Source organism: Mus caroli, unplaced genomic scaffold (genome assembly GCF_978045245.1).
Source record: "Mus caroli unplaced genomic scaffold, Mus_caroli_1 scaffold_9, whole genome shotgun sequence".
NCBI classification, from domain to species: domain Eukaryota; kingdom Metazoa; phylum Chordata; class Mammalia; order Rodentia; family Muridae; genus Mus; species Mus caroli.
In genome coordinates, this window is record NW_028227264.1 from 107359205 (window position 1) to 107382342 (window position 23138).

At 36.6% G+C, this 23138-nt stretch overlaps 1 protein-coding gene across 2 annotated transcripts in view; it reads right to left on the reverse strand.

Annotated features, from left to right (window-relative positions):
• Otogl (otogelin like) overlaps positions 1 to 23138 on the reverse strand; it is a 142413-nt gene that overhangs the window by 16378 nt on the left and 102897 nt on the right. For both annotated transcript variants that reach the window (XM_021174947.3, XM_085843441.1), the window contains exons 35-49: positions 20050 to 20129; positions 19638 to 19676; positions 15430 to 15476; positions 12909 to 13086; positions 11851 to 11993; positions 11612 to 11635; positions 11429 to 11521; positions 9462 to 9651; positions 6360 to 6574; positions 4684 to 4825; positions 3627 to 3812; positions 2443 to 2655; positions 1954 to 2058; positions 1590 to 1697; positions 167 to 268 (exon numbers count right to left, since the gene is read on the reverse strand). In XM_021174947.3, coding sequence (XP_021030606.2) covers positions 167 to 268; positions 1590 to 1697; positions 1954 to 2058; positions 2443 to 2655; positions 3627 to 3812; positions 4684 to 4825; positions 6360 to 6574; positions 9462 to 9651; positions 11429 to 11521; positions 11612 to 11635; positions 11851 to 11993; positions 12909 to 13086; positions 15430 to 15476; positions 19638 to 19676; positions 20050 to 20129 — 1865 coding nt within the window. The remainder of the gene's footprint in view (positions 1 to 166; positions 269 to 1589; positions 1698 to 1953; positions 2059 to 2442; positions 2656 to 3626; positions 3813 to 4683; positions 4826 to 6359; positions 6575 to 9461; positions 9652 to 11428; positions 11522 to 11611; positions 11636 to 11850; positions 11994 to 12908; positions 13087 to 15429; positions 15477 to 19637; positions 19677 to 20049; positions 20130 to 23138) is intronic.

The window sequence follows — 23138 nt, forward strand, 5'->3', positions numbered from 1 at the left end:
TTTCTAGCTCCCAGCGGATGCTCCTCCCACTTCCCACCTGCCAAGTCCTCCTGCATTAATAGTGCCACTAATATACACCAGACTTCTTAAATTTAACATTTTTTGGACCTTTCGTAGACACATTTAAATGTTTTGAAATAGTGTAAATGTTTAAAAATGGGCTTACCGCAGTAGTACTGAGGACAACATAAATGTGTAGTATTGAGATTAACGGTGAGGAATTCCCCATCGGTACATTGTGGAGTTGGTTCAGTGCATGTCTTACAAACTAAAGGTGAAAAAACAAACACCGAAGTCACACTACAATAAAATCAAATTAAGAATTACTTCAGATGATAATCCAAATCAAAATAGAGAATAATAGGCTCGTGGAGACGTAGGAAAATAATGCATAGCTCTTTGTTACCTAAATGTGCAGCTTTATGCTATCTAAGTACAATGCAAAAGATCTCATCTATCAGAAATACAAACCACTTACCCACAGAATGATTTATTCTTATTGAAAGCAAAATGCCATTGATTAATTTGCTAACTCTAAATATTTTTCTTTCGTTGATTACTCTCACCTATGGTTGAACAGTACACTAGGAACTTGTCCAGTCATCCCTCCTTGATCTGAAAAGAATTCTGAATGACTCTGACAAAGGACTCATCCACAGAGCTCTTACGAAGACTGTTAATACAGGGGAACGCCAGGGCCAAAAAGTGGGAATGGGTGGGTAGGGGAGTAGAGGGGGGGAGGGTATGGGGGACTTTTGGGATAGCATTGGAAATGTAATTGAGGAAAATATGTAATAAAAAATATTAAAAAAAAAAAAAAGAGGGCTCATCTCCAGCTGCCCTGTGAGAAAACTCATGTCTGGTTAATCGGAATTTCTGTCTATGTAGTTTGAGTGCGAAAAGGAGGCACACTATAACAGGAAACTGGTAGAGGTGCCACCTCTTCCTCCTCTTGAGCTTCGGTACTTGCCCCTGTATCTTTGTTCAAACTTAATCAAGCCACTTACAGTCGTGGAAGCTTACAGGAATTCTAGAAGATGTCTTCTGAGGACTGGTATGGTAACTCACTTGACTTGGAGGAGGGGCTGAAGGAGGAGTGGAGTTTCTCATATTATCTACTCTAGTTCCTCCTACAGAATACTTTCTCCTGGCTACATCCTAGATGATTTCTTTATACTCCTATCTTCTCTAGGGGCCATCATAGTTCACAGGTGATGTGTAGAAATTAAGTTTTATTATGGTATTCCATGTCTTACTACAGTGCATTATTCTAGTTGTGTCTTCTAGAAAAGCCGTGCTAAAGTTTCTTTTTAAAAAGCATAGATATTTGCCACATTAAAGAAAAGTCCTGCTTCCATTATTTTAGTCACGTTTAGACAGGTCCTGAGAGTTTTGTTGATGGAGTAAGGTCTGGCTGTAAGGTTACTGAGAGTTATTTACAATGTACTCTGCTTTCTACCTTTCTCGTTCAGCTCGATTCCTACTATATGACATAATGCTGCTTGCCGAAAGTCCCATGAGATTCACAGCAGAGAGATGTCCCCCACACCCTTACTCTTCTTACTGAAGCATGGCTTGAGAGCACTCACCGCAGGAAGGGTAGAAACAGCAAGGCTCTCCCTGTCGAACTTGAAGCACAAACTGGTCATCTCTGCAAACTGGCGTTGAAATATCGGGACATCTCACTGCATCACATTCTACAGAATCACAAGTATGTTTGAAAATTTGTAAGCTTGAGACAATAAAATGAAGTGAAATGAGATAATACCATTTTTTTTTCTATTCGAGTGGCAATCTTAATATAAAGGCATTTTCTTTTTTTAGGATAGCAACATCACAATCTTCTATGATCAGTCCATCCTTAGATACCCACTGGAAGAGAGTTGAATCAGTGATCCTGCATGGACAGTAGGCACAGATAGCAGCTTTACTTTCCCCATTGGATTAACTTACCACATTCATACTGTGGGCAACAAGAAGAAGCACTATAGCCAACAATCAACTTCTCGCTATTTGTGCATGGCGGGATGGTCCTGTCACACAAACTCATGTCACAGCCTAAAAATAAAAAGCAGAGTGTTATAGTTGTACTGAGTGCAGCTAGGGTCTTAAGCTGCCAACTCAGAGTGGGCAACTGTCTCTGCCAAATGTGTTTTCACTCTGCAATGAAGCTCACCCCGCCCCAAACTTGGAGGTATATAGAAAGTACCAGCTCCAAGAATTCTCTGGAATTTTCTTGCATTTCTTATTGTCATGAATCAGAGACATAGAGTCCTGACTTTTGTTCTAAGATTATTAATATTTACTGGCAAGGTTTTTAACATGTATTCATACAAGTTGTTTTGGAAAAAAATTATGGAAGTACTTCATTGCTACCCTGACATGTTTTTCAGACTGGGTATCATGACCAGATGTCTACACAGCTCCAGTTTCCATACATACCACAGACTTTTTTAGAACAGCAGGTCAGCTTATCAACAATGCCTATGACCACTTCAGCTGTTCGTTCACAGATGGGGGAAGGCTCTTCTTCACAGACAGGCTCTATAGGAATAATGTTTCCATCCTCCAGACATTTGTAGAGGGCGCATTCATCTATGCCACCATTCCAAATCTCCCCAGCACTGCGGGGGTGCTCCTCGCTGTCAGTGCACACTTCAAAAGACCAGCGATGTTATTTCATTTACAACTGTGCACTGCAGCAAGCCAAGTCATGATAGTTTGTTTTTTACCATGACATGAGCCACCAATATAGCCACAAGTCATGAATCTATAGTTTACCAGATTCCTTTTTTTCTTTCTTTAGCTAATACATTGCATTTTTCTCTAACCAAAGTTAATATTTAACCAAAGTCCACAGAAAATGTCATTGTTTTGTACACCTTCCAGTTACTGTCTTCACTAGCAGCCATAGTTTTGTTTCTGAAAGTGTCCTTATATTTCTAATCTACTTGCCCTTCCATTTAATTATTAACAAAATTACTTTTCTTCTTTCTGGCCATAATTAAGACCCATGTGACTGACAAAGTCCTGTGTTGCAACTTTCAGAATTCTGTGTTTTTGAAACTTGCCACAACCATGTAGATAATATGCTAAAATTAACTTGACCATGAACTAGGAGTACCTAACTGTTCTCGCCTACATCATAATGCTGTCTACCATTTCCTGTGTTCTCATTTTCTCAGGGCACTGAATGCACAAAATGTTTTTTTTAATTACATTTTGTCTCTCTGTTCTAATCTCTAGGACTAAATAACATTAACTTATTCATTTTACTGATACATAACTTCAGAGTCGCAGAGGCAAAAATATCTCTCTACACAAAATAATTAGAACTTAAGTTGATCCCACCAAATACTTTAATTCTTAATTTACCTTGTTTTTCCTAGTTATTAATACGCACACACACACACATAAAAATTGAAGACCATCACACAAAAGATCTTAATTTTAACTACAATTGAAGTGATAGTCAAACAAACTATGATTTTATTTTCTTCCAATGCCTGGATCATCTTTGATTAATTTCACTCAACATCTATTTCTAATAACTAAAATATATTACATATCACATATATTTGCAATTGTTGCATCTCTGAGCAATCATTTGATACTCTAGTCCTTACCACATTCTTGCTCTGGGATGCATAGAGTTTTATCTGGCCTGTGAAGAATGGTTCCATTCTTGCACACACAGTCTTCTCTCAAATTCAGACATGAGGAGTGTCCATAGAACCATTTGTTGAGACATGTTCTTGCTTCACATGGTCTCACACAGGGCTGATATTCCTTTCCCTCTGGACAACTCAGAGCTGTAGACAATAAAGGAAAACTTTTTTTTTATAACCAAGGTAATCTATGTAAATTCTGGTAGAGAGAGAAAGAGGTTAGCTGTTTTATAGAGAGAAATTCTACATGTTTTACTTTCTTTAAAGACTGTTTTTCATTTATCATGTAAGTACAAATAAAGGCATCCTTCAAGTATCTAGGTGGTATTCAATACTTACTGTAGTTGAAAGCATTTATTTAATTGATATCATATATATATATATATATAAATATATATATATATATATATATATACATATATTCCACAATATTCAGTCCAAGTCACTTTCACACAAATTTAGAGTTAACTATTACAAAGTTTCTGTTCCATACAACCAAAGGACATAGTATTTCTCTACAGGATGAACACAGAAACACTCTTTAAATATCTAATTCAATCTAACTGAAGAAAAAATGCTTCCTATAGAGGTTCAGTCCTTTAGTGCTGAGCATTTTCTAAATGATGTTTTAGAAATCTCTTGTCAATTTCCACTGCTCTTAAAAAGTTATGCTGTTCAAAATGAATACTCTGCTTGTGGAAAATGGTATAAATGGGTATGATCTTAATGGGGGACCATCTCACATTGTCTAATGAAGCTGGAGATGATAGATATTCATGATGAATCAGGAATGGAGATTCCCCTGGTAACACAGCAGACAGGAGAATGGTGCACAGAAATGGATTGCTTATGTCTAAAGCTGGGCAATACAATGCACACTGTGTTGTTTTCCTTTCTTCCACTCACTTTATATTTACTAAGTTATTTTATGACAAAAGATAGAAGGAAGAAAGGATTGCAGAGAGGAGATCATTTGTAATGGTTAGAAGTTTTCATTGTGCTAGAATTAACTCACGGCAATAGTCAGGGGTGCGCCACTGAATGCAGATATCAAATTTGTTGCACAAAGCCACATATGCAGAGATTGCATCACATTCATAGCTCCAGAAGTACGTGTAGTTGATCCACATTTTTTCACAAAAGTCCCTTGGTGAGACCTAGAGATGCATTTTACCATATAATAAATTATGTCACTTGTGACCTTCTCAAAGGCCCTGAACTAACCCCAAACCATTTGACAAATCAGGGAGACCAAGCCTTTACATGAGATTCAAAGGCAGAAAGATTGATGCAAGTTTGAGGCCAGCCTAGTCTACATAGCAAGTCAAGTAAACCAGGCCTATATAGTGATACTCCACTTCAAAAAGGTCAAAATAATCAGATTAATATCATTGAAGTTCTTCTAAATCTCAGTTTTTCAAAGTAAATATTTTTGCCATGACAAAATAAACTTTGAAAAGGGAAATGAACTGATAATGGCTTTAAAATAGATTTGAATAATAAAAAGTGCATTTGTGTCTTACTTTTATGTTCATGAATTCATGAATTTAAAACACTTAAACATTTCATGTTTATAATTAATCTAAATTTTGAAGTAAACGAACCTCCAGAAAGACTACTTCTGTTCATAACTTTGAGCCCTTTGTGTATTCCCCTTGGGAACTCATAGTCCAGCCTGACTACAGAATCTGTTCTTTTTCTGTCTAGTACAGTCATGCACTTGGAGTTCTTTCCCAACTAAAACTTCCTCCCTCTTCTTCCTAGACTCCCCTTCTCCTGTATCTAATGCTTCAAACTGCCTCAGTATTCCCCTTGCATAGACTTTTACACCAAATATTCTCTTATATACAATATGTTCTATATCTGGATCTTTCTCTCTCCTCCTTATTTCTGGCTTGTGTTTTTATGCAGCCCAGATATGTACATCTCCCTGAAGACTTTTCCAAGGCTGGGTTCATATGTTTCTCCCTACCTTGTATTATAAATATCTGTTAACAAATTCCCCTTCTTTTAGATTTCTTGAAGGTCTAGGAAGGCCTTATTTGTGCATTCCAGGATTCTAGCACTGTGCCTATTACATGCTATAGTCACTTACTCCATTAAATGGCTTACAAAATTCTGTTCTAGTTTGTCCTTTTTCTTTTAAAAGAAATCTTTTTATTGACACAGATGTCTTAAAATATTCACTAATTACTTGAACTGAGAAATCAAGAGAGTGAGGGAAAAAAGCCAATTAAGCTGAGGAAACAAAGGAACACAACGATCAATTAAATTCACTCTGATGGCCATGTTACAGAAATATACACCCTAGAGTGTAGCGTCATAGGAATGGATTAAAACTTCAGTGTCTGAACTTCTGCACCTGATTACCAAACACTGTTGATCTCATTCTGCTAGAGGAATTTATTTGTGGGAAACAATTCCATTTCCCTAAAAATTTATACAATACTAACAAAACACAACAGAAAAAAACAATAATCATCTTTCTTGTTCCTATAAGTTCATAAAGAATAAGAGTCACCAAGTTTCTAACACACTGACAGAAAAACAGGAGAATAGAAAAACAGCATGGCATGAATACTGCCTATTGATATCTTTCTTCTCTCATAAATCTAATGTGATACCATTGATATCTTTCTTCTCTCATAAATCTAACACAATTGCTGTTGTTACTAGATGCCTTTAACTTACTTTGTCATGGCATGGAATGAAACCTTCTCTGTTCAATAACTCAATGCAATGACTGCAGTCATATTCAGTACAGTTCCTCACAGGTCTTCTCATTGTCACTTCAAATGATTTCTCAATTTCCCAGCTCCCAATAAATAACTCTATGTCTTCCATGTTGGTAATGATGGTGCCATTCTGCATCCTGAGGTCATCGTCTGGATTGTCATTGCAAATCCCTTGAAAGGACATGTGGCTTTTAGATGGAAAAAATTTTCACTATCACCAAATACAGGCAATGAAACTAAATAGGCTTAATATTTTCTTTTAAAAGGATGAATAATTGATTTGAATGAGATTACAAACAGCTGAATTTGTGTATCTTTTGACTTTAGCATTGATAAAAACTTTTAAATTTATGATTGTTTTTATTAAATTATATTGTTAAATGAATATGAAGAAAATCTTGTCTATGAAGATTCTGTTTCAAACTTTAAGTTAAAATAAATCATATACTTCCTAGAACAGCAAATATTTGATGAATGAATTCCAATCTTCCATACTCCAAGGAAAACCTCATCTAAACACACTAAATTTTTCCTTTCAATTAATGTTCTGTTATCTAGCTCATGACATAACTCCAGAAATAGATCATTATGGTGGTTAGTGTTAACTGTTCACTTAACATGATGTAGAATTATGTAGGAAACAACGTATGAACACATCTTTCAGAAATTGTCTAGCTTTCGTGCACGTCTGTGAGGAAATAGATGGCCTAGCTTTACTGATGTGGGAATAGCCACAATAAATTTAAAGGCACTGCTCCATGTTCTTGGGTCCTAGACTAACTAGAAAGAGCAAAGATGGACATGAGCATTCACCACATTCTGCTTCCTAATTGTGACTATAGTGTAGCCAAATGCTTCAAGCTTCCATCCACCATCTTGATTTCCCCGCCGTGGTGTGCTATAATCTTCAACTGTGAATCAGAACAAATATTTTCCCTTAAATTGCTTTTGTTTGGATACTTTATAACAGCAATGGAAGAAGAAACTAAGAGAGTTTTGGTTGGCATAATCCCAATTGGTAATACAGACATGAACAGTAAGAGCTGATGGCAGTCACTTGAGGAGCAAAGATATAGTCAATATTACAATATCACTGTCAGTATTTGAACCAGGATTGGTGGTTAGAGATAATCTTTCTTCCAGGTATTCTGACTTATTGGCAGGCTATAGCCTTAAGATTATTTGAGGAAGGTCAGACTCATTAGTTTACTCATCATCAGTGGAGTACAAACCCAATCAGAGTATAGAGAAATACCCCAAAAGCCCTGATTAAACTTCACCCAAACCCCACCCCACATTAACCTGTCATTTTTTTTTAATTCTGAGGACTTTATGCCACAAAATGTGTGAATTAAACATATTCTTTAAGCTTCAAATTATAAATCCAAATCAAGACTATCATTATGAATAAAGGTTTCTGGCTTCTGTAGATAACACCATACATCAAAGAAGTCTCGGGTTCTTTCTTTCTTTTTTTCCAGTGATTAATTTATTTATTTACTTTACACCCCAATCCCTCCCCTGTTCTTTCTTTATGTATAAGCTTTCGTAGTCAGAGATAGTGCTAAAAATATTCTTTTAGTTTCAAATACACTTCAAAAATATTTTTACTCTGGCCACTGTTCACAATAATATGAAATTGATGACCTTCTTCTTCAACAATAGAGTCCCTTCTAGAATCTTCTCATTTTTGGACCTCACTCTTTATCAGTAGTTTCCTTAGCTGGCACTCAGACTAGCAGTCCTGACAAAACACAGACAGCACTTTAAGTAACAGATATCTCCCACTGCAGAGTCAATGCAATTATAAACTTGTCTATGACAAACACAAAGGTAACCCTAGTCTCTTCCCTATACAGATTACTTAGAATCTACTTAGTCAAATGCCTAGCTTCACAAGAACAAAATATGAAAATCAAATAGAAACCAATCCTCATATAAGAGGTAAATTTACAAATAATTATAAATTCGCAAAGTTGACTTTATTACTCAATAACCATTTAGTTGTTTGTAATACTCAAAAATAACTGTTTCTAGAATGATAACATTATGTCACCATAGAAGTTTGTGCTACATTTAACATATTCTCAACAGTCAAGGAAAATGTAAGTCATACTTAGCAAAATAATAATGTGTATGAAGCTCAAAAAATGTAATGTATTTATATTGCATTACTATGAAGGGTCATTATGTTGAATTTTCAAAGAGGCAACAGACCTATTTTCAAATTATGGTTATATGTCTGCAGATATGTCTAGTTTGACTTAAAATTCCTTATGTGAGTGTTAAATATTACAATAGCAAGCCTCTGGATAATGGCAAACATGAACTTTACAATTCATAATAAAACTGGCATCAATATTTAGTGAACTATTCCAAGTTGGCATATGTTTTATCAAGATTTGAGACATAAAAATGCAAGAAATAAACAAATATATAAAACGCCTCTAGCCTTTGTGTATCTTATTTTTATCACATGAATTAAGATAACCCTTGCCAGGTGGTGGTGGCACACGCCTTTAATCCCAGCACTTGGGAGGCAGAGGCAGGCGGATTTCTGAGTTCGAAGCCAGCCTGGTATACAAAGTGAGTCCCAGGACAGCCAGGGCTATACAGAGAAACCCTGTCTCGAAAAACCAAAAAAAAAAAAAAAAAAAAAAAAAAAAAGGAAAAGAAAAAGAAAAAGAAAAGAAAGAAAAGAAAAACAAAAGAAAAGAAAAAGATAACCCTGGGACCAATTATTTAATGCAAGTTATAACTAAGTGAATTAAAATATAGCTAAAAATTTATGAACTTTCAGTAAACGTGAATTAATATAAGTACATAGCATAGTAAGATCCACAACAAATATACATTTAAATAGAATATCTAACTTGAAATACTATTTCTCATTTCATTAGCCTTTGTTGAAAGTCCTTGCTTTCCAAAGTACTCACATGTAGAATTAAAAATGAAAATCACATCTCAGTCTGGGAAGTGGTCTATTTGGGTCCAAAACTATTTAGTGTAAGAAGGAAAAGGCATTTAAAAAAGGAGAAATTTCAAAATCAGTGCTCACCACAAAGCCCTTCTGTATAAGATGACAAGTTAAACTGGGGGCCGAAGTGAATGTCTATGATTCCTGTAAGGTGAGCCCACTTTATGATTAAGCCAGCAGGAGTAGTAATCACATACATTGTTCCAGAATCTTCTATGAACAGCTCATGACTTGAAAACGGCAAAGGCACAACAATAGAATCCACGTCTACCTAGAATAACATATGTATAGCCCTTAGGAGAATATTTCTTAAAATTACAGAAGTTAAAATCAGGCTTTTATATAATGTCAGGTGTTTTAGTATGTAAAATTTTACTTCTCTGTCATCCCATACTTTCTGATAGCTTCCAGTCTCTGTAGTTGACCCTTTACTCTGCTTGATATAGTCAGTATTATCTCTTTGTATTTTATTTTTATTGGAAAGTAATTTCATTTCCTAGGTTTGCTTTCCTCTGATCTCTTCAATTTTATGCTGATTCAATTATATACTAATTTAAGCTAGAGATTCCTTTTCTTCAAAATCAAGATGGAAGAGTAGTGATGTCTAAGAGAATCATCCATCAAACTTAAAGGTTAAGAATATCAGTGATTCTACTTCCTTGTTTTGTATATATTCTGGACTTAATCTTCAGCATGTGTACTTGATAATATTAATGTAGGCAGGCCAAGAAGATACTTTTAAAAACAGTGGTTTCAGGTTATTATAGTGATGTGAGCTGTAAGTGACAGCAGTTTTGGTAACGTTTCAGCTCACTAATCTCCTGGTTCCTCATCTTTGTATCCTGCTCCTGTGGCCTCCTCTACTCCCACTCTTTAAGACTTCAGGAGTCACCTTCTCCACACAGCCTGTTGGGCCCTCTCTGTGTCATTTCCCTTCTGCCTTTCTCTGTATACTACTCATAATTGTATCCCTATACCTCCTACTTTACAACCACTAGACATGCATACACAACCTACATAACTGGATGTTAATTGAGATCAGAATCAGTGTTATAACTCCTTTATCCACTCTAAGAATAATTTTTATAACTGGTTATTTGTTGAACAAATGACCAGTAATTGGCCACAAATAAGCTCAAATGGGGCAAAAAAAGTCATCATTTCCATTCAAATGCTTGTAATAATAGCACTGACTATATGAAGTTATTTATTATATATTCTATCAATGTCAATAAAAATTAAACTATGCAAATTCCATCATGTAAAAATTGTCATATTTGCATATTTTAGGTTTTACTTAGTTAAACCCTATCTTATTTTACATTAATACTAAGTACATCCCAGAATCTATGGAACTGTGGTGATCGAGTCTAGATCGTGTCTAGAAAGCAAGCTAATATGCGGTTCTTGTGAAGCAAAAACTATGTACATTTTCTCTTATTCTTTTGAATGACTCATTCAGATCTGAATGATATATCCGACCAAGAACTCAGCTTCACAGGGTTAAACAGATTCCTTTGGATTAGAAATCTTCCTATAAAGCCACTCAATTCCTTTCGAGCATTTTACAGTGTTGTGGCACACGTTTTGGTTATTGCAATAGATATAAGTATGGTATCTTTCTGCTTTAGTGGGGGTGTCAATATTTCCAAACCAGCCAGTTAGCCTGCCCTTCTCTTGTGTTCTTCCATGGCAGGTTCTTTGCTACTACTGGTTCCTGCAGTTGTCCATCCCCTTTACATCCTTTCTCTTCATCTGACTTGAAACATGAACTCTGGAAGAAGAGACTTGGTGACGCACATGTCATCTGAGAGTGTTGGCAGATTTAACGTGGCCCTGCTATAGTCTTGTGGAGGATAAATATTAGAAATGACATCATATAAATGTAGGGAAAAATATCAAACTATGAAACACATCTTCTAATTTTCCATGAAAGGAGAATTTATCCATATGAACAATAAGTACGGAATCCCTTACTCTATGGAAATGATTGTTTTGCATGATTTCCTATTTTAATTCTATGTGAGATTTTTATTGTATTTTCTTACCTTTCTTACCACTCTGTTGATAAGTATTTTATGTATAGATGTTGTCACATTTAGCTGCTTAAAGCAAAGTCCTGAGATTCGTCCAAAAGAAGCCTTCATTTAGAAACAAATAAAAACTTTATGATGCTAAAGAATTGTAGTGATAAGCAAAATTAACTTACTAAATTATTTGCAAATACTCACTGGTCTTTTAAGGGCATGTCCATTCTGAGGGAATGAAATGTAAAGAAAAAAATTTAAAGTAAATATATTAATTGTCCTTCAAAATCATCAGAGTTATATTATAAATCTATTATCATACTTTTACATGAAAAACTCCTTGGCTTCAATATTCAGAGAACAATACTGGGAATCCCAGATGTCACAATGTACATGAGCTACAGATTTAGGAAGAAGTGACAATTAGATGGATTACAACCTACCTGATTCATGGAACATTTGTCAATGTGAACAACTACAATTTCCCCGGGGATTCTTACTAAAATGTAAGAAGCCATGCTAGATAGTGCTGCACTGTTCCCATCAAATGTAATGATGCTCAACTCTGACAACATGGAGCACCGACCTAAAACAAAACAGTGCACAAGAGAGGCTGTTAAATTATTATTTGAAGTTTTAAACTATTTTTTCTCTTCAAAATGTACCTTCTTCCCAACTCCTCTCCTACTCTTATGTAACATTTTTGATGGTTTATTGTATTGTTTGTGTGTGTGTGCTACGTGCACGCATCTGTGCACAAGTGTGTATGTGCCCTATTGCTTTTAATCGGGGTTTGCTGTGTAAGCATCCATAGGGATTATTTCCTTGGGTGGGGATAATGTACAAGTGGCCACACTACTAAGAAATATGACTTCCTCTTGCCTGTAACCTACAGCTCTGTGTGGAGAAGAAGATAAAAGAGGATGATGAGAGGGGCTTTTAATTAAGGAATATTATATAGATATGTGTAAAATTACTTTAAAAATACATGTTTTAAAATATGAATTACCCAGACCTACTCTGAGAGCCAGAAAGTATGGAGATAGGATCTAGCACTCTGCTATATCAAGTCCTCCATGAGATGCTAATACCTGTTATAGGCAGGAAGCATATTCCCAGCCAGTCACAGGATCTATTTATTCTATTCATACAAGGTTCTGTCAATATGATTTCAAGATTTTGAATGTTTACAAGGCTCTCAATTCTAAATTAGAAAATATATTAAAGAATGCCTCATTAAATTATACTTTGGGCGTGAGGAAAAAAGTACACACACAAGACACACACACACAAGACACACACATACACACACCCCTTAGGTTTGGGTTTGGCAAAAGCAACTCAAAAAGTCATAAAGTAAGAACTGAATCACAGATCAGATGAAGAAATGTCAAAAGCGATAGCTTGGTCTGGTAACATAAGCTCAAACAAAACAAAACAAAAACCTCAGCACTCTTCTCTGATTCAGTCATTGTCCAGCATAGGAGAAAGGCAGACTTACAGGGGCATTCCCACTCAGGACAGCATATATCAGTGTTCACTTGAACAGGCCAGCCTCGGAACCCACAGTCTGGCATTTCCAAGTCCTTCGGGCAATTCAGAGACCAGTTGTAGAAGGTCCACTCCATGTTAAGGCAGATATATTGGCTACAGTTATAAACAGGATCAAATTGTTGAGGCTGTCAATAAAAGGGCAAAATTAGTTACGTTCCAAGATCCAAAATGCTTTCCTTTGAGCTTTAATTTTTGCAATCACAATGTTCTCCTAAGTATACATTTCATAAACAAACACCTTTTCAAAGGTGATTAAAAATGTGCTCCAACTTTTGTTGAAGCATCTCTACAATAATCAATGTATACCTAGGATTTGCTTTAAAATTGGTGAGATCCTTTAAACAACAGTCTTTTCTTAGAAATTTTGTATATCATTTTATAAGCAAATTTCAGCAAATAAATGTCCACTGCTAGCTGATGGCTTTGAGTTCAACATCACAGGAAAAAATTGACTCGCTTAAACTGTTTTCTGACTTCCATACATCACACCCACAAACACACACACACACACACACACACACACACACTAACACAGAGGTACAGACACACTGTATGTATACACTGTATATATCTCCACAGTTGTTTAATATCTATGAAGGATCATAATTTTTATTATTTCTTTCTTTTTTCTTTTTTTAATTTTAATTTTTATTTTTTTGATGAAGGCTTGAAAGTAACCCAGGCATCCCTTGAACTCAGTATGTAGACAGGTGAGGCTGGCCTTTAGCACTTGATCCTCTTGCCTCTGTATCCCACATTCTATGATTGCAGACATATGTCACAGGGCTGACTTTGGGAACCTCTGAGGTGGCTGAATTTATACTTGCGATGGCCTCAGATCTTCCCTTTGATCACACTCCTCCATTAACTCCATCCCTTCAGTTGTTCAATGCAAAAGTCTTAAAACTCTTGATGATTCTATTATTCACATCTCATGACTAATTCTTCCCAAAGTGTGAAACCTCTGCCTTTCAAAGAGATCCAGTGTTCCATCATTTGCCAATATCTCCATCACCACTCCCTGTCTAGGCCACCATCTGCTTGGGCCTAGGATACTAGCTGGTTCTGTTGCCTTTTATAGTCCTTTATACCCTACAGATAAGATATCACCAAACTGATTCTGAAACAATTTGGGAGATATGATTTTTTTATGCTTACAAACCTACAGTGTCTTCCTCTGTCACTTGAAGAAAACCACAGACTTTATAAGAATCTTCTTAGCTAATAATAGCTTTACTTCCTCTTTGTTCTTTTCTTGCTCACTGCTCACCTAGTCATGCCTTAGCTCTATCATTATGCTAGACATGGTTTAACCTCAGGATCTTTTTGTTTCTGTGGATGGCACCTGAACACTATGCCTGGCCCAATGTGGTGCTTGACAGGCACAGGTTGAATAAGTAATTAATGGGAATGTGGAGCATCTGAGAAGTAAGGCACTGCCTTCTCACCTCACCTGAGAAATAGTAGTTCTATGGGTCAATGGTTTCACTTTTTTTGGTGATGGTATATCAGTATTTTGCATAGAGACTCACATATAATATCTATACAACAAATATTTTTATGAGTCACTTGTTTATGGAGAAGTCCCACAAGATAATTTCCTTTTTCTTTTTTTTTATTGAAAACTTTTTTCATGCAATGTATTCTACTGTATAGTTTCTTCTCCCCCAACTCCTCTGAGATCATTCCTACTTTTCCTCCCACTCAAATTCATATCCTTTCTTTTCCTCTTTAGAAAACAAATAGGCATCTTCAATAATAATAATAATAATAATAATAAAAGCAAACAAACTAGAATAGGACAATTCTTTATTAAAAAAATCATTCTTAAGGTTTTACATACCTGTTTCTTTGTTTTTCTTATTTCAACCAAAAATTAATTAGTAAGAATCGGCTGAGATAAGGGGACTATAGAGATGTATCAATCAGGAAAGTGTTTGCTTTTCAAGCATAAAACCTGAGCTCAGGGCTGGAGAGATGGCTCAGCAGTTAGGAGCACTGACTGCTCTCCCAAAGGTCCTGAGTTCAAATCCCAGCAACCACATGGTGGCTCACAACTATCTGTAATGGGATCTTCTGCGGTTTCTGAAGACAGCTGCAGTGAACTTACATATAATAAATAAATCTTTAAAAAGGAAAAAAGGAAAGAAAGAAAAATCTGAGCTCAGGCCCTAGAATTCATGCCAAATAGCTCGGCAAGGAGGAAGACACTTGTAGTCCTGGAGCTGGGCCATGACATATGCATGCAGGCATGCATGCACAGCTAAACACACACACACACTCACACACACACATACACACACGTGCACTGAAATCACAGTTACAAAACTATAATGTATATTCGACTTCTTTTTTAGAAAATACCTGGACACTGTACCAGAGGAAGTTTGTGTTCATATAGTGAAAATACTTGGCCATCTGGAAGTGCTATAAGAAACAATGAACAGACGAAAGACACACAGCCATACCTCACATTCCAAACCTGGGGTCGGTGTCATGTCTGATGGGGTAATGTCTGCATTCATAAGAAATGAAAACACATCCTTGTTAGTGGAATGGGGGCCACCATGAACGGATACTATGTGTGACTAAAAGGAAGCTAAGAAATTTTACATAGATTATTCCCTTTGTTCTTCCCAAGTCTCAAGGGAGCAGATAAAATAATAAAATAGCTTTGTAATTTTACAGAAACTGAAATTAAGCCATAGACACACCTAGTAAGTAATATGAGAAGATTCTAAATCTGGATTTGTGATTCTAGAACACTAGCATTTGAGGAAGCTTCTATAAACAGCCTAATTGATTAAATGATGTAGCACAATTGTCTAAACATGTAAAAAATATCAAGGGAATCACCAACTACCCCTCAGGAATAACAAACTGCACCGGGCTTCAACATTAAATTGAGAATCTGGCACTTTCCCTTGTCAGTCTCCAGCCTGGGCTCAGGCAGAGAATAGACAATGCTTTGGACCATGTGGCGAGCCAGTTTGAGGGATGGAGAAGCAACACACAGAAGGGAGAAGACCTTGTTAATGAGGATTATCTACAAGGCACTTTCTGCTGTTCTCTATCAGTACAACAAGAACTTCTGCAATAGTTGCTCAGAAGAACTACAAAAGAACCAAAGGAAGTTACTAGAATCTTCCCTAGCTAGAACTGCATTTTGTCTTTTACTGAAAGAGTTTCTCATGGCAGTTACAAATGATCACAAATTTCAGTAGCTTAAAACACCACCCATTTATTATATTGCAGCTCTAGAAACCAGAATACTAAAATCAATGCAATGGTGCAGCTGTGTTCTGTAAGCCCTAGGGAAGAGTGTTTCCTTGGTTCTTCCAGCTTCTGGGGATTGCCTGAATTCCTTGGCTCATGTTCCTCTCCCCCCCCCCATTAAAACAGTAACATAAATGCCACCCCCTCCTCTCTCTCTCTTTTCAGCTGTCACATTATTTTCTTCATGTCAGCACTGACCCTTTGCCCTTGCAGTTTAAATATGCTTAGCCCACAGAGAGTGACATTATTAGAAGGTGTGTCCTTGTTGGAATAGGTGCGTCCTTGTTAGAAGTGTGTCATTCTGGGGTTAGGCTTTGAGCTCCTATGCTCAAGCTCCACCCAGTGTGGAAGAGATAGTCTCCTTCTGCCTGCTATTGGATCAAGGCATAGAACTCTCATCTCCTTCTCCAGCACCATGTCTGCCTAAACACTACTATAGTTCCCACCATGATGATAATGGACTGAACCTCTGAAACTGTATGCCAGCCTCAATTAAAGGTTGTCTGTTTTAAGATTGGCCTTGGACATGGTATCTCTTCACAGCAATAAAAGCTAACTAAGGTGCCCTTATGCTTATCAAAACTTCATGACTATATTAAACCTACATGGATGAATCAGGTCAAGACTCCAAGTTCAAGGTACAGTCACAAGTCAATCAATAACTTTATATCAGCCAAGTCCTTTTGACTTGAAACATCACTCAGAGACCAATAGGAAGCTGAAGACATACATTTTTTTTTGAAGAGCTATTTTAGTCTACCATAATCTACAAGATAACTTCTATACAATTTTAGTTAATTCTGAAACTAATCCTGATCTGTGTTCTATTTTATAATCTCTAACTTGAAGAACAGTTAAAATAAATGTCAAAAATCTCACTCACTGATCGCATGAACAATGTTCATGTTATACATCTAGATGTTTCCTCATGCAGAGAATAATGTTTAATAGAGTCTTAAGTGTCATTTTCCAAGTAAAATGATGTAAAATTCTCATCCTGTCATAGCACAAAAGCACAAGTGAGTCTAGCGACTAGGAGGTTTTTGTGATCTTCATACCAAAAGACACAGTAGTACCCAGAATCGTCACAGAGTCACCAGCATTCTTCTCGTGGCAATCATAGGACATTTCAGATTGAGATAGGTGGCTCTCCACATATTCTTTTTTTTTTCAATATTTTTGGCTATACCAGAATAGAATATTTTATTCTATACTTTAGAGTCACTTTGTGAATTTCTTTGTCAAATAGACAAATTTTAAGAATGTTGCTATTGCAACCACATTAATGCTTCTGTTCTGTGAATGCATAATGGCTTCCTGTTCGTGTTCTTCTACCTAACTCCATTAGTAATGTTTTGCAGATTTTATTATAACCATATTTCAGCCCATGGCTATTTTATTAAATGTATTTGTAAGTATTTTATGTTGTTCATTAATGTTGTTTTAGCCCTTGTTTAACTATGTATCCCTGGTAGGCCTGGAATTCACTATGTAAACCAGTTTGGCCTTGGATTTACAGAAGTCTGCCTGCTCCTGGGTGCTAGGATTAAATGCATGAACCGCATTAATTTTTGATGTGACTGTTAATGTTAATTCTTCATTTCTCTTCAGATTTTGCATTGCTTGTGTAGAGAAAGACAGTTGATTTTTATGTTAATCTTAACATTCTTTAAGTTTGATAGGATTTATTACTTAATGAACACCATAGATGTATGGATAGATAGATAGATAGATAGATAGATAGATAGATAGATAGATAGATAGAGATATTGCTTTATTTCTGTTCTCATTTATGAGATATAAAGCATATATTCTACATGTGAATTGTTGTGGTTAAGTAGGTTAGACATTTGTGCTGTATGTTGAATATTGATTTGTAATGTCAAAGTAAATGCTGATATTAAGAAATATCAGTCTATTTCCTTGATGACAGAATATGCAGTCTTACTTCACAGACTTATTCATCCATGGGTTCAGTGAAGAGATTTCTGGCCCTTCCCAACATAAATATTTACAACGATAGATCAATTCCTCATCTCCACAAGCATTAAGTGCATATTGAGTGCTTACCCAGGGGCTATCATATAATCAGCTTGCAATAAACATTAGCTCATAAGGATGGCGATGTTGATGATCATTATAATGAATCTCTAGTCTGAGAAATATCACAGATGACTTAGAACCCTTCAGTGATTGCCTTCAAAAAAGAAAATCCAATTCCTTTTGGCACAGACCTTTTATCTCAGATCATCTCTTGACTAATTTCTGAATATTCAAACTTACATGTTCTTGAATGAAATCGCTTCCACACTACTTGTTATCTCTTACTTCCAAACCTTCGCATGTGCTGATCTTTCAAGCTACAGCATATTTTTTTCTTCTTCTAACTTAAACCTCCTGGCTATTGATAACCTTTTTGAGGCTTTACCTCCAAAATAATCATTATAGCCTTGGGTGCATTGTTCCTATACAGTTCTATATAGGTCCTATATCATTCTAATATAGTGCATTATAATGTGGTCATCCCTAAGTGCTCTTGGGTGGTCAGTTTCAGACCCACCACACACACCATAATCTGTGCATACTCAAGTCCCTAAGATCAGATAATGTGATTTTGCATATAACCTATGTGTCCTTCCTTATACTTAAATCATCTCATCTCTTAAATGATGTGTGCCTTGTATAATGTAAAAACTGTATAAACAATAATTTATCATGTATTTTAGGGGATGACATAAGGAACATTTTATACGTCATTAGCCTATATGAATATTTTCCAACTATTTTTGACCCATAGTTAGCCAAAAGCTACATTCATGGAAGGTTATGTTTTAAAATACTTGACAACTGTTGCTTATATTAAGATCAAAGCTATACGCTATCTAACATTCACACTACCCCCAGGGGCCAGGAAAGAAAAAAACCACAGGATTCAAACTGAGGTTTGCCGAATCTAAGTATCTGAAACTAAACTTTTGTAAATCACAACCCCAGGAGGACAATATTAAGCTTGGCAAGACTCGACGAGTGAATTTATAAAATAATTTCCTAGAGAAAGTTTTATAGTTAGGATCCAGAGAAAACTTAGATATATATATATGTGTGTGTATGTGTGTGTGTGTGTGTGTGTGTGTGTGTGTGTGTGTTTGTGTGTGTGTGTGTGTGTTTGTGTATCCTGAAAGCCAACTTCATAACTCAATTACCATGGATTTTGAAGAAACTTTGTAGCATACACTAACTGAAATGGATAAAGAAGTGAAACAACTACAGAACACACACATACACACAGCCCTTTAAAAAAAAAAGCCACTTCTGGGATTTTTATCAATTTGATAATCCATGTACTAGCAGCTGGGATAAATTGTTGCAACTGCCCAAATCCCTGGATATGACAGCTTACCTGGTGGCAATGCTGGTTCTGTTGGAAACAGTGGTATGCCTACAAATAAATAGAGATGCCTGCATTGATCTATATTTCCATAAAAGAAGACCCACCTAATTTACAAACAGCTCTTTACCTTCTAAGAAAATATTTTAGGAAAGAAAACATAAAAGAGGGATATGAGAAGCAAGACATAAATGTTTTAGAAAATAATTGGGAAGTTATTTTGTCTGGTTGGTTGGTTGGTTGGTTGGTTGACTTTTTTTGTTGTTGTTGGGTTTTTTTGTTTGTTTGTTTTAGCTCCATGGACTGGAGATTGAAATGAGTTCTTATTCTCTGTCTCAGACTTCTAATTGTAACCATTTGCCTCAGGGAAAAATTATCTATGCTTTTTATTTTTAACAGTAAATTAAGCAAGGTCCATACTTACAGTCTTCCGGGTGAACACATTTAAGAGTCACCTCATCCAGGATCATATTCTTGGGGCAATATGGCAAGCATCCTTCAACCCTTTTAGTGGAAAAAATAAATGAAGTAAGTGTAAATAGAAAGATCTACATTAAATATTTGTAGCTGAGGTTTGGTATGCCTAAACTTTCTCCATCTTCGTCATCAGGCACTTAGGAGAACTCCATTTGCCACTACTGCATGATAGCTATGAAATTTATAAAACTGCAAACCAGGGGCTCATACAGATCACTATGGGGAAGGTTATGGAGGTAGAATTTGAATACAGAATGTCTAAAGTGCATGCTTATGTCTGGGACACACTAAACTCATGTTCTTAGAAATGGATAGAAACGTAGAGGAACAATCTGTGGAAGTTTTAGGTTTTTTGCTTGTTTGTTTGATTGGTCGGGTTATTTTGTTACAGTGTATTATTTACTTTTACTTCTTTAATTATAAATGTGTGTGTGTGTGTGTGTATGAATCCAGAAGAGGGTGTCAAATTCCCTGGAGATGGTGTTACAGGCAGTTGTGAGATGTCTGTTGCGAATACTGGGAACATAACTCAAGTCTTCTGTGAGAACAAGTGCTCTTAAGGATAGAGCCATCTACTCAGCCCACACTTTCACTTTCTGTGTGCTTGACGTCTGAGTGGATCGCTATATTTGATTGTTATTGCCCTGAAGAGGTCTGTAGAACAAAACAAGATCAGCAGTAGCTTTCCCTGCCTGTTATTCAGTCCTAAGCTTCCTGAAAAGAGACTTGAGATCTCAATGGAAAAGCAGGAGAGGTGCATCGACGAGGATCTTTTCATATAAGCAGGGAGCAATCATGGCGGAGGCAGAAGTTCTCGGGAACTTTAGAGTTTGTACCAAAATTCGTTGCAGTGATACAGGCGGATGTGTTTATAGTTCCAGGTTCAAGACCTAGCAAGGGTAGTTTGAATAAAGAACCCCATTCCTCATATGAGGTACAGAAAGAAGTAAGTCTCAGAAGTTTCAAGATGCCATTGGCTTGAGAACTGTGTACACAATCCAGAAGACAGGGTGTAGGCTACTATTCTTCCCCAGGAAGAAAGCCAAAGTATGACTAAGATCCTATTTCCCTGCCATCCTGTGGAAGCTAGTGTCCAATGTATCCTTATTGGGGAAAAAATGTAATCTTCCCTGGGCAGCCAAGTCTAGTTATTAGATTCTAACATGCCACAGAGAATTTATGAGGATCCTTGTATGCAGAGGCTGGTTATCTGTCTCTCAAGTACACTAGCAGGCTGTAATAGTATTTTTAAGGTTTTTCAAAAACACTTCCTATTGCTTCATCTGTTAATTATCTGGACAGAGACGCTCAGTGTTTCTATTCCAGATAAACGCTAACTTGAATTACAGGTCAGCAGCAGCAGAGGGCAGTGTTGGCGAAGCAAACGCCTCCCCCCAACTGAACAGGCTTAGTGAGGGATGGTTAGCAAAGCCTTAGATACCACGTTTACAAATGATCCCTTTAAAATATGAATAGTTGGTTTCTACGTGATTGGCTGCTTGTTTTGTACAATGGACTTGAGTAATAAACCTTTAACCAATTATATAATCCTATTTTAAATTTTATCAGGCAGCAGAGAGAAGTTAAAGTTATAAGAGAGTTGACAAACTACAGACAGTGGGTTACAGTTGAATGCAGTAATCCATGTGTGTGTGTGTGTGTGTGTGTACGTGTATTACTCAATTATTTTTTTCAGTTTCTTTGTAAAGGACAAAATTCATACCTATTCTCTTGAGCCATTTTCCGAAAGCCATTATTTTCTCCCTTATCTGTAACTTTATAGTCACACATGGCAGAATCCTGTTGTCTTTGCTATGCAGCTAATATTATGCCCAACTTCCAAAGGATAGAATCCCTCAGTGTAAAAAAGCTATTATAAAAGAAAGATAATAGGAATTTACATATGTGCCCCACAATACACCACTTGACACATTTTCTCACAAACAGCACTCATTTTCATGGAGCACCTTGTTTTCTAACAGTTGCTTGGCATCAGCAACAAGAGTGATTGATGGTTCATTTGGGCAATTGAAAGAAGGAGTGCAGGGTCACATTGAAGCCCAGCTTGGTGCATGAGTCCCCTTGGACCATGGGCACAATCAAGAGTCAGCCTAGAAACTTCAGCATATAGGATAAGAGAGAAAGAAAGGTTGAGCAGAAATAAGAAAGATCTTGGCATATATAAATTTCTTCCAACATCTTTAAGCGACCCACCACCACCACCAATCCTTCCTACAATGGTAAGAACTTAAAGACAATATACTAGGGGCACTAGGGAGTCAGTGTTAGTCACCTCAGACACTGTTAATAAGTGTAATAATAAGCATATTAGTAATAGCATCAATAATAAGTAATAAGGGCTTACTTCCTCCCCAGCTCCCCTGGGATCATTGTTACCATGTGATCATGCAGCATCCTCACCTCCTTATAGCTACCAGAAGGGTCATGATGAGACATATTTGTGACTGTGAATAAGCCCAAATGTAGTAAACAATTACATGTGCACACAGACAGGCATGCACACATGCACACATGCACACATGCACACATGCACAGGTAAAGAAAGCAAGTAGAATTTCCTTTCCTTCCTCTACACTCCCAGCACTAGGTACACAGGGCACAGAGAGTCAAACTCTTTTCCCTCAGATCGTGAGGCTTAGCTAGAGCTGAGTGACCTCTGAGTTTCAGCAGCCCTGCTCTAGATAAGGGAGTAATGCTATTAGCCATTCCACAGCCCTAGGGAATGCCACCTTAATGTGCTGTTGACAGACTGTATCCTTTAAAAATGACTGCGCGCTCCTAAGATAGCCCATTTCTCAATTATTCACACACCAAGGGCATTTCACGATACCAAGAGAGTAATGATCATTCTGAGAAGAAGCGCCTAGGTCTTTAATATAAAATGACTTCAAAATAATCCCTCCCACTGTGAGTCCATTTCCGGTTCCTCCTTCACAGCAAAATCTTTGCTTATAAAAGCTTCTTACACTTCCTGCTTCCATCCTGCCTCTTCCTCACATCCAGGGTACCAACCTC